General features: G+C 45.3%; 2 protein-coding genes across 7 annotated transcripts in view; one reads left to right on the top strand and one right to left on the bottom strand.

The window, feature by feature from the left end:
* Nucleotides 1-12451, bottom strand: part of LOC118513437 (uncharacterized protein K02A2.6-like) — a 54053-nt gene that overhangs the window by 6570 nt on the left and 35032 nt on the right. For 4 of the 6 annotated variants that reach the window (XR_004906468.1, XR_004906469.1, XR_004906473.1 and 1 more), the window contains exons 4-5: nt 1070-1353; nt 807-955 (exon numbers count right to left, since the gene is read on the bottom strand). The gene's annotated coding sequence lies outside the window, so the exon portion shown is untranslated. Of the gene's footprint in view, nt 1-806; nt 956-1037; nt 1354-1449; nt 1604-1741; nt 2169-12451 lie in introns of those variants that run through there. The other 2 variants (XR_004906474.1, XR_004906470.1) reach the window with 2 other exon arrangements.
* Nucleotides 2198-6145, top strand: LOC118513687. Its single transcript, XM_036059805.1, has 3 exons — nt 2198-2219; nt 3284-4189; nt 4490-6145. The coding sequence occupies exons 2-3, from the start codon at nt 3284-3286 to the stop codon at nt 4940-4942; spliced, it is 1359 nt and encodes a 452-aa protein (XP_035915698.1). The 5' UTR covers nt 2198-2219; the 3' UTR covers nt 4943-6145.

Below are 12451 nucleotides of genomic sequence, written 5' to 3'. Positions count from 1 at the left end.
GGCACACACCACCGATCCGGGGTCATGTGGGGTCAACCCCGGGCACCAGCAAACACGGTTAGCGAGACAAGCGAAGACGACGTAAGAACGGCACACTCTTCCACACTCGCGACACCGATTACGCTGACGAATGCCGCACCACTCAACTTCACATCCACCATACCAAATCTACCGATAACATCACACTTTGAGAGACGCCAGCCGACGCCATCGACTAGTGTCACTACGCCATCACAGCGAAATCCACAGCCATGGCTCGATGGCCGACAAACGTCGCTTGATCCGTTTCAGATGAGCTGGGAGGAAGTAGAAGTGATGGATTCCGATATCCTGCGCCGAGAAAACGATCTCCAGATACAGATAGTAAAACTAAAGTCGGAGAGGTTTAAGTGAGTGTTTTGCAGTTGAACGCGTAGCGAGTTTATAGCGATGCCTTCGATCGTGCCGAGAGTCAACGTGGGCACACAAGGACGACGACAAACCCAGCAGATTTGCCTCAGCAATGTCTGATGGGTTCAAAACCAATCCTGGCTCTCAGCCCACACATCGAACGCTTCCGACGTGGAAGCAGAGTCAAACATACTGCCTGCGTTAAGACGGAGGCAGAAGTAGATCGCGAAAACAGTGGGGTGTAGACGGTTGCAGATCTATACACCATCAACTGTTACACGATACGGGATGAAACCGAACCAGTACTCCGGCCTCGACTGCGCCAATACCCACTGACGACGCGTGTACACCAGCAAAGAAGGTAATTGTAAACACCCATTCGTCCACTAGCGGAGGAGTCTTACTCAAATACGTACCTGTGGTTGTATTTGGCGACAATAAGGCCGTGAAGACGTGCGCGTTTTTTATAGTGGTTCAACGGGAACGTCTATTGAAGAGAGTTTGATTGGGGAACTGGATCTTAAAGCGACACCGCATCCGTTGTGCATCAGAGGGACCGGTGAGACTGAAAAGGATGAAAGTCGTTCAGTAAAGGTAGCACAACAAATAGCCAGCGTCGACAACACGATGAGAAAATTTACGCTTACAAAGGTACACACTCTGCAACACCTCTCGTTACCTTCACAATCGTTCTCAGTAGATGCTACGTCTAGAAAGTATAAGCATCTGGAAGGTCTAAAGTTGCGATCTTAAAGTTGCGACGTGACACCGCGAATTCTCATCGGCATCGATAATTGTCAGCTAATGCGTCCATTTGCATACGTCGAGGGAAGGAAACAGGAGCCAGCCGCCATCAAAACCCGCTTAGGTTGGATCGCCTTCGGACCGAAACCCCGTGGATCCTTGCGACAAGACGCAAACGCTTACGGCAATTCCCTCATATTCTCACATGAACCAGACAATCTACAAAAAAAAAAAAAAGATATATCACAACCAATTCGCTAGGTGAGGCCAAAACGCCAGGAAAGATACCCTCAAAAAACGATGAACGAGAATTACCGGGAGAGGTTTGAATCATCGAAGCGGAAGGTGGCTTCGAAATCCGTAATCGGATGGATACGTTGCAACAGGGGACCCGAACGGACAAGCGTTCGATTTTCTGCACGGGCGCCTCGACTGGGGAGGTTCTAGGAGTGGCGTGGCTAACGACGAACTATTGTTTTGAAATTCCAAACCAAAATCATCCGATGGAAGAGTTCGACGATAGAGAGGTAATCTTGAAAATCATGTGCTTTTTCGCAGGCGTAACAGAAAAGATCCGGGAATCGTGGGTTGCGGATTATATACTCACCTTAACGCGGCGAGAAAAGTGGTTTAAGCGCATTAAACCATTAACAGTAGGGAAGACAGGCGACGACTCAAACGGGGTGGGCTTATTAGTGCGACTAACCACTTAACTGAGATGTTACACTTACACCAATGGTTAAGGAGGAAAATATTGATAGGGAAAACCAACGAAAGCACTAAAATAGCAGAACCGGGCAATCACGATCAGAACACGCGAAAACTGCCGGATGTAAACAAAGCCACATTCATACAATGTGATCTTACGCTGGGGGGGAGAATGTCAAATTAATTTGACCCAACCGTCTCCATAGTACCGCGCGTTTCCGATAGGCACCGCTACTAGCGCAAAATATATATAAATAAGGGAAAAAGGGGCCGAAGCGAGGAGTAAGAGGAATGAGCGGTAATAAATTTCGAACCGTTAAGGAAATAGACTTGAGGATAAAAGACTTGAGAAGAACGGAGGAACAACGGAAGACAAGGTGAGAAATGTTGTTTGCTCCCGTGGGGAATTTTGAAATGTCTAGTTTCAAGAAGGATTTATGTGAAATGGTGAAACATTTTAAACAGTGATTACGATTGTAGACAGAGTGCTCATCAAGTGTTTGGTTGAAATGACCAACTTATTGTTGCTAAGTTTTGAGAAGAAAGTGAAATAAGTCAAAAAAAAAATCAACAACAGTGATTATGCTAATGAAACACTAAGTTAATATACTTATCAGAGAAACAGGGATAAGGCCAAACTTGGGTTAGAAGGATTGAATCACTAAATTGGGAGATGAAATATGCCGAAAAGAAAATTGGTTGCGAGTCCGAGAAAAGAAGTTCTCGAAGCGCACGTGTAAGAACGCCCCGTGAAAAGAAAAAAAAGAAGCGAGCCCGGTAAAAAAAAGAAAAGAGAAAAAAACCGAAGCGCATTAGAAAAAAATGTTGTGAGTCCGAGGAGAGAATACCTCGAAGCACACGTTTGAGCAATACACAGGTAAAGAAGAATCACAGAAAAGCAGAAACAGAACAGAAAAGCGAGTCCGGTAGATAACCGAAGCGCTAAACAAAAGAAAAATGTTTGCGAGTCCGAGAAAAGAACAAAAGATTTTGTTGTGAGTCCGAGGAGAGAATACCTCGAAGCACACGTTTGAGCAAAACACAGGTACAGAAATACGGAAAAGCGAGTCCGGTTCAAAAAAAAAAAAACCGAAGCGCTATAAACAATGTAGGCACCGAAACACACAGTTCGATAATATGCCATAGTTTTATAGAATAGGCTGAAACGAAATTTTTGGAGTACAATGGTGGAATGATGAAATCTATCGGAAGATAGAGTCATGGAGGAAAGCAAGAGAAAAATAGAAATCAAAAGTGATTAGGAAACGAAAGCAGTAGTGAGAATATGTTGAGAATAGGAAGAGGAATCCAAAACGAGGTTTTATACGAAATCTGTCCGGAAAATAGGGAGAAGCGTAATGGGATAGCCACTATGGATTATCATTACGGTAGCTTGGCGCAACTCAAATGTGGGTTTTTTTGTTTACATTTTTTTCTACAGATGGAACAGCACTTCCAGTTGGAACCATTTAACGATGCCGTTGATAGTTCGGCGTTGCGCCGTGAGTGGGAAGAGTGGCATAGATCATGCGAGATAGTCTTGGAGTTAAAGCAGACTGAATCGCAACATGAGAAGTTGCTTTTTATCTTGGCCCGTGGAGGCAGAGGATTGCAACGTATCTACTATAATTTAGCACCTGTAGTGGGAGAAGTTGTCCCAGAACCTCCTAAACCACCAATGGCACCAAAAGAAATTCCGGAGTATGATAACGCAGTTAAAAGGCTCAACGCGTTCTTTATTGGAAAACGCAATGAAAGGGTTGAGCTAGAGGTATTCCGCGCGCTAAAACAAAAGCTCGATGAACCCTTTAACCGCTACATGCTACGTCTACAAACACAAGCGCGTAGTTGTGATTTTGGTGCTCGTGAAGAAAAAGAAATTCTTCAGCAAATAACTGTTGGGGCTAGCGATGAGCGAGTAAGAGACAAAGGCCTGGAAGGAGTAATGGATTTGAACAATCTGATAAATTATGCGATCAATCGAGAAGTGCTAGTGAAACAAAAAGAAAAATCTCATCCCTTTAAGGGAGAAAACAGTGCGCTGGCTATTAATTATACGGCGGAAAGGAAAACGTCATCGACAGGGAACGATTTTCGAGGACGAGATTGGAGGACTGGTTATAGACCTTCCCAGGATTGCGGACGATGCGGCTCATGGAGGCATCAAGCGAAGGACTGTCCGGCTAGAAATTCTCGATGCAACAAGTGTGGACAGTTGGGACACTTTGCAAGGAAGTGCACAGAAGGGCGAAATAGGCGTACAACACAGGGAATCAACCGGTACCGATGGCAGAAACCGGAAGTGGCTAATGCATTGTGTAATGAATCGCCCCCGGCTATAGAAAAGGTAGAGTGACAACTTACTCAGTTTACTTTAGTTTCAAATTTTTGTTTCTGTTTTGGAAATCATAAAGAAATGATTGAGTATTTTTTTTTTTTTTTTTATTCATAAAGAACGGCCTGGCCGTATTGCTAAATGATTGAGTATTATAATCTGTGGAAAACGGAACCTTTAAATCCTCCTTTCGTTTATTGAATTAGTGAATTGATTTCGTAAGTCATCAAAATAAACAATATATGAAAGGAAAGGAACTTACTATCTGTTATTTTCAAATAATTAATCGTATGTTCATATTTTCTATTTTAGCAACAAAACACCAATGATGGAATGATTGTGGGACACATCGATAAAATACCGGTAGAGTTCCTTATCGATTCAGGAGCAATGATAAATACGAAAACAGAAAAAGTATGGGGAAAATTAATTGGTAGCAGGGCCAAGGTATTTAACATGCAGTTTGAATGTGATCGCCAGTTCAATGCGTATGCATCTAAAGTCCCATTGGAAGTGGTGGCTGGTTTTGAGGCATGGATTACAATCAATGCTGCAAAACCTAAGGTCTACACAGAATTCTTCGTTATCAAAGGAGCGAATCGATGTTTGCTTTGCAAAAAGACAGCGGAGGAGCTGAAAGTTTTGAAAGTTGGGCTAGAAGTTAATATGATAGGGCAAAAGAAAACACCATTTCCAAAATTTCCGGGAATCCAATTGAAGCTTGCAATTGATGATACTGTTATGCCAAAGAAGCTACCTGCCTAAGAATACCGATAGCGATGGAGGAAAAAGTCAATCAGAAGTTACAGGAAATGTTAGAAGCAGACATAATTGAGCCAGTTATAGGTCCTGCCAATTGGATATCGCCTATGGTAGTGGTTCCTAAGGGTAAAGACGACATTCGTCTTTGCATAAATATGCGATACCCTAATAAGGCGTTTCAAAGGGAACACTATCCTCTCCCTGTAATTGACACACTTCTCAACAAACTAAAAGGAGCAACAATATTTTCCAAGCTGGACATCACGTCGGCTTATTACCACATTGAGCTACACCCGGATTCACGTGACATTACAACTTTTATGACAGGAAGAGGGCTTATGAGGTTTAAGCGTCTTATGTTTGGGATAAACTGCGCGCCTGAGATTTTCCAGAGAATCATGTCTGAGATGCTAGCGGTTGTTGAAGGAGTTATCATCTATATAGATGATATTGTCATATGGGGGACATCCATTACCGAACATAACACACGTTTGAAGCAAGTGTTAGACATCTTGGGGAAAAATAATGCTACGCTCAACAAATCAAAATGTATGTTTGGGGTTGAGGAGTTGGAAATCCTAGGATTCAAAATTAATTCGAAAGGCATAAGGCCAACAGAAGACAAAATTGCGGCGATTCAAAGTTCGTAGCTTTTTAGGCTTAGTTAATTTTGTAGGTCAGTTCATTCCTCATCTTTCTTCGCGAACAGAACCTCTAAGAAGTTTTATCAGAGGTGACATAGAAATATTTGGGGTAGAACAACATAAAGCTTTTGACGATCTACGTCAGGAATTAGCGAACACAGTTCACAGTTTGGGTTTTTTCGATCCCAAAGATGCCACAGATTTATATGTGGATGCATCGCCAGTAGGTCTTGGAGCAGTGTTAACGCAGAGAAACAGCAATAATGAATCGAGAATTATTAGTTTTGCATCAAAGGGACTTACGGATACAGAAAAGATTTACCCGCAAACACAGAGGGAAGCTTTAGCTGTTGTTTGGGCTGTAGAAAAATTCTACACGTACCTTTTCGGGATTCATTTTACGGTGTACACTGACCATAAAACGTTGGAATATATATTTGGTGGAAAACACCAAGAAGAGAAACAGGCGTGCACGCGTGCCGAGGGTTGGGCACTGAGGTTGCAACCGTATGATTTCACAGTCGTACACGTTCCAGGACAAAGCAACATCTCGGATATTTTATCTAGGTTGTGCCCCCCGTCGAGTAAAGCGTTTGATGAGGCTTCAGAACATTTTGTTTGTTCTATTGAGATTGGACCAGTAGATATAAAGTTAGAAGAAATCAAACAAGCAACTAATTCCGATGCAACTTTGAATGAAGTTAGTAAGGCTATTGAAACAAACACATGGCCGTCACATTTGTTTGCTTTTCAGGCATTTGCAAAGGAACTTGGGGTCATAAACGGGGTGGTAGTGAGGAATGATCGAATTGTTCTCCCAGAGAAATTGCGGAAAAGAGCTTTAGATATTGCTCATAGGGGTCATCCAGGTGTAATAACTATGAAAAGAAACATCAGAGAGAAAATTTGGTGGCCATATATGGATCGGGACATAGAAAACAGGGTACAAGAATGTGAAGGCTGTGCATTAGTAAGGCAATCAGGGCCACCGGAGCCGATGACAAGAAAGGAAATGCCAGAGCGAGCATGGCAAGATTTAGCAATAGATTTTTTCACAGCAAAAGAATGTGCGACATTTCTAGTCGCAGTTGACTACTACAGTAGGTTTCTTACGGTTATGGAAATGAACACCACGACTTCTAGTAAAACAATTGAAGTTCTTGAACGTATATTCCATCACCACACTTACCCCGAAACGATTAGAACCGATAATGGCCCACCATTTTGCAGCGAGGAATTTTTAGGTTATTGCAATAGCAAAAATATTAGAGTCATACATACTATTCCAAACTGGCCACAGATGGATGGGTGAGTAGAAAGGCAGAATAGGGGTATCTTGCGGGCTTTACGGATTGCCAAAGCAATGAAAGACGATTGGAGGAAAGCGGTGCAAGAATACGTTTATAGCTATAACACAACACCTCATTCAGTTAGGGGAAAATCTCCAATGGAGCTTCTCACGGGCAGACCAGTTAAAGACCTACTACCTTCATTAAGGACTGACCCTTATTGGAATCGGGATGAAGAAGTTCGCGATAAAGACATGATCAGCAAGATGCATGGAAAATTGTACGCTGATAGAAAACGCCATGCCAGGGATAATGCGATAAGTGTTGGAAACAAAGTATTCATAAGAAATTATGAAATAGGTAAATTAGAGCCTACTTTCCGAGCAGAACGTTTTACAATCGTAGAAAGAAATGGCACAGAGGTAGTTATAACCGGTGAAAATGGAAACAGGTATCGAAGACCAGTAGCTCACATAATAAGATGTCCAACAACGAGTAGCACAAGGAATACTCTAGAAGAAGAAGGTAAAACTAATATTCCATCCTTAAAAATATCAGATGGGACAGGACAAAAGCAAGGCCAAAATGAGGGTCCCCTGCCCAGAGAGAGACCAAAGAGATACGTCAACATACCATTGAGGTTTAGGGAATGATTTCGTTTTGTTCATTCCTTAGTATGTTTAACAAGTGTTATATTGTTAAATTTGTCTAGATTTGTTGGACTAGGTGAGGGATGTAGAGTACTAGACTATAACGATTAATTCAAATAATGTCAACTGGGTAACGCAAGGCAGTAATGTCAACTGGGTAGCAAAGGTAACGTGTGTTACAGATAAGTAACGGGGATACCAAGCAGAGAAGGGAAAACCGTCAGAGTGTTAGCGAACGTGATCGTGATAGGACGTAAGTCTGGAACAGTTTAATAAACGAACAACTCTACACAAAGGTGATATCGAGGTCACTCTTGCTGCTGATCCTGAAGCTGATAAGAGCACCATCATGGACGGTGTCGCGTACGCAACGGTCCACGTCGTTTTGACAGCGGAGCGGAGCGGATCATCTTTTAGCTGCGGACATAACACCGGCGAAACGAAGCGAATTCGCTCAGGAGAATCCTAAAACATGAACTCTCACCAGCAGCGGTGAAGGGTGATTGACCGGAGGCTGGAGAACGAATAAAAACTCGGCGCGCGCCGAGATGAGCTCTCTTTCAACACGCAGCAGATGAACGCAGCTGATTTTAAACTTTCGAATAAAGTAGTACTAAAATTTCAACGCATTCGAAGTTGTTAAAAACTGTCGAAAGTCCGAAACGCGTACTAAGTGAGGAGCGCTTGTTGCTGGACGCAACAATTTTAAAATCAGTTACGTGCAATAATTCACAGTCAAAAGAATTTGTGCGAAACAGTTTAGTTCAGCTCTCTACGTTCTCACAAAACGCATCACAAGATTTCGTGCAACAGACTCTAATTGCCGCGTCTTAAAGTGAGTGAAATTAGGAGAACGTGATCGCGAACATTAAATGCAATGGAAGGCAAATTGTGTGGTGTGTGCAACGGTGCAAGCACGGAGAATGCAGTGGATTGTGATCGGTGTGAACGGATGTTTCATCTAGACTGTGTGAACGAAGATGATACCGTGTACAGTCGAGAGTGGACATGCCACATGTGCACGCCTGGAACGCCGGATCCCGCCTCTTCGACCCTTCACCACGCTACGCCCATCGTAGCCAGTCCAATCGCCAGAGAAAAGGTCGATGATGAAATGGCGAATCAGGTGCCGTACGCTAGAGCTAGATCTACGGAAGTGATCTCGTCCCTACCCAAACGCCCTGACCCAGCTACCATATCGTCGCCTCGGGATGTAAATCTCTCTTGGGATGATTTAAGCAGAACTTTTAGTCGGATGCTCGAAGAAGCAAACGCAGCTCGAGAAACGCAACGACGAGAGCCGGACGTAGTACAAAGGCTCGAGTCAGTACTGAATACGTTTGTTCAACTTCATACGTTTTGAGACTGCTTTTAACGAAACGACAAATTTGTGTGGGTTTTCGGATGGTGAAAATATGGCGAGACTTCAACAAGCACCGAAGGGAGACGCACTTAGGGCGGTACAGGGACGACTCAGAAATGCAGCAAACCTAAAAGAAGTGATGCAAGAGTTAAGGTCATCGTTCGGGCGCCCAGAAGTGATCGTGAAAACGTTGTTGAACCAGATTCGTCGCCAGGTACCACCGAAAGCCGACAAACTGGAGACCTTGATCCAGTTCGCCGTTTCCGTAGACGAGATGTGTGCCGCGGTGAGGACTAGCGGAAAGCAGGAGCGATACGATGGTCCAGTGTTGGATGAACTTGTCAGCCGCCTTCCACCGATGATAAAACTGATGTGGGGTATACACAGCTTAAATCTGCAGAACGTCAACTTAACCGCCTTCGGAAAGTGGATGCAATCTATAAAGCAAGCGGCTCAATCCGTGACACCTCCTGCATCGTGCCTAGAGCCGAGTAATAGTAAGTACGTTAATGCGCACTCTACAAACTATTCCTCGCAGAACTGTACGGAAACCAAATGTGCATGCGACGACGGATGTGCTGAACTGCAGGACTGCGTCGCATATTGGCAGATGAACATCGCAGACCGTTGGGACTTCGTGAAGCGAAGGTACTTATGCAAATACTGCCTGAGGAAGCACCGTGCTCCATGCAAAGAATCCAGGCAGTGCGGCAAAGACGGATGCACGATGAAACATCATCCATCTCTACACAACAAGGCAGGTAAAATCAGGCAAGAAGCTAACTTCTCCCACTCTACAGCCACCGAAGAAAGTGTCCTGTTAAGATATGTTCCGGTCGAGCTCCAAGCCGGAGGAAAAACGGTGAAGACAGTTGCCTTTCTGGACGATGGAGCTTCGGTTTCACTGATCGAACAGTCTCTGGTGTTGGGAGAACGAGTTGGGATTGGAGGGGTCAGACCGACCGCTGTGCTTGAAATGGACAGGAGGGCAACATCGCACTGAACGTGACTCCAAACAGGTGAGCGTTAGTATTATGGGAATGTCCAGTGGTGCCAAGAAATTCCAAGCCTCAAACGTACGATCGGTAAAACACCTTGGATTACCCCCTCAACGGGTAAAAATGGATCGTCTGCGTACAAAGTTTTGCCACCTGGCGTCCATTCCATTGCCACAGTATCCGGCAGCAGCCCCTCGCATCCTTCTTGGCATGAACAACTATCACCTCACGGTGCCGTTAAAAACAATAGAAGGACAAGCGGACGAACCAGTGGCCACAAAGACCCGGCTAGGATGGGTGGTTTCTGGGTGGAACGGCAATGGTATCAACAGCAGCATCGTATCATTCCACCGGGCCCAAGAGTGCGACTGTGAACTCATCGAAGCCAAGATAGGGACAGCTTTAAAGGGTGGTTTCGCGCTCGAGGAACCCCGTCACAGAGGCGCTATCAGCATGCTCTCAAAAGAGAATGAACGAGCAATCGCAATACTTCAAAAGACCACCGTTCTTAAAGGCGAAAGGTATGTCACAGGACTGCTTTGACGTTATGACGATGTTAAACTGCCAAACAATCGTTCAATGGCCCTCAGACGACTCGAATGCTTAGAGCGAAGATTGTCCAAAGATCCAAAGCTCCGCGACATGATGGATCAGGTCCTGAAAGAACACATCGAGAAAGGCTACATTAAAAAATTAGCAGAAAGTGAGATACAAACGAAACACCCCAGGAAATGGTACCTACCTATCTTGCCGGTTTTCAACCCAAATAAACCGAATAAGGTTAGAGTGGTCTGGGACGCGGCAGCAGCTGTAAACGGAATATCACTTAACTCGATGTTGATGACTGGACCGGATTTGCTCTCTCCACTGCCTGCAGTTCTTAGCAGATTTAGGGAGTATGCTGTGCTGATACAGGAAGAAGATCACAACAGCCAACGATTTTTCTGGCGAACAGTTCCATCGCAAACCGATCCCGATGAATACGTGATGCTGCGAATGACCTTCGGTTCGGCGTGTTCTCCAAGTTGTGCACAGTTCGTGAAAAATATGAATGCCGATCGCTACGCCGAGCGCTTTCCGGAAGCAGCGGAATGCATCAAATCTCATCATTACGTCGACGACATGCTGACTAGCGTTGAAAGTGTGGATGAAGCAGTATCCTTGGGTAGGAACGTAGCATACATTCACCAGCAAGGCGGGTTCCAGCTGCACAATTGGATTTCGAACCAGGAGGAGGTGTTACGTGCTGTCGGAGGAAGTATGCAACAGGCCAAAGATTTGAACCTCGATCCAGCGATGAAGACGCAGAAGGTTTTAGGCATGTGGTGGGATCTGCATGTTGCTCTGTTAATGGGGTAGGAACCGAAGCTCCTCTCGGGGTTACACAGGCTCTCCTACCCAACTCCTATTCCGTCACGTCCTCGCCGTACAGAGTGGTAACTTTCCCCACCACATATCCAAGCTTGGGTACACGGGCCTGTCCCAACCCCTTGGGTGGATGGTGGAGAAAGGCTAAACAGGAGGGGGGTGGGCAGACCAGGCAACTGGTCTGTCTGTACGTCGGGGGGGTAACCAGACGTTAAACCGAACTGCCACGAGGCCCTCCAGAGGTACCTGGGGGCTTGAGCGCAGGGCCAGTCACCCTGCCTCAAGTAACTCAACGACTACGGAAAGCTTAAACAGTTATGCGATACCCGGATTCCACGATATCAGACCCCCGCACCGTCCAAAAAATAACATTCTTATGGACTCATGGAACGTACGCACTCTCTACAGAGCCGGAGCCTTGAAGCAACTTGATGACGCCCTAGCCATACTGAACATGGACCTCGTAGCTCTACAAGAGATCCGTTGGTTAGGGAATGGTGTGCATAACAGGCGTGGCAGTAGCCGCTACGATATATACTTCAGCTGCCACGACCGCCACCATATGCTCGGAACGGATTTCGCCGTCGGTCCGCGGCTGAAATCCGAAATCATCGGTTTCAAGGCTATCAATGATAGGCTATGCACCCTGTGCATGCGAGGCAGATTCTTCAACATCAGCCTCATCAACGTTCACGCCCCTACCGAAGAAGAGGAGAAGGACCTGTTCTATGGCCGCCTCACAAAAATCATTGACCAGTGTCCCAGGCACGATGTTAAAATCATCCTGGGGGACTTCAATGCAAAAGTCGGTAGGGAGCCAATGTACCGCCAATACATTGGAAATCACAGTCTACATGAACACAGTAACGACAATGGTAGTAGATTGTTCCAGTTTGCAGCTGCAAACAATCTGGTTGTGGGAAGTACCAAGTTTGCGCGCCGAGACATTCACTAAGCTACGTGGGTGTCTCCGGATGGAGCCACTTCCAATCAGATAGACGACGTGTTGATTAGCCGCCGAAGACAGTCGAGCTTGCTGAACGTCAGAACGTATCGAGGGGCCAACATCAATTCCGATCACTATTTGGTTGGCTTAGTGATTCGTTGCAGAATCGCCCGTCCCCGCGTCAATGGGGGCGAAACTAACACGCAGGCTCGGCTCAACACGGACTCCCTAAAGGACAGTCACGTCCAACAGGC

The sequence above is a fragment of the Anopheles stephensi genome, chromosome X (genome assembly GCF_013141755.1).
Source record: "Anopheles stephensi strain Indian chromosome X, UCI_ANSTEP_V1.0, whole genome shotgun sequence".
NCBI classification, from domain to species: Eukaryota; Metazoa; Arthropoda; class Insecta; order Diptera; family Culicidae; genus Anopheles; species Anopheles stephensi.
Note: the sequence above shows the minus strand (reverse complement) of the source record. Positions and strands in the feature narration are given on the sequence as shown.

Excerpts from the sequence above, each read along its gene's own strand:
- LOC118513687 (XM_036059805.1), top strand. The coding sequence starts at position 3,284 with ATGGAACAGCACTTCCAGTTGGAACCATTTAACGATGCCGTTGATAGT. Across the intron at positions 4,190-4,489 it reads CGCCCCCGGCTATAGAAAAG|CAACAAAACACCAATGATGG; the intron begins GTAGAGTGACAA and ends TTTCTATTTTAG.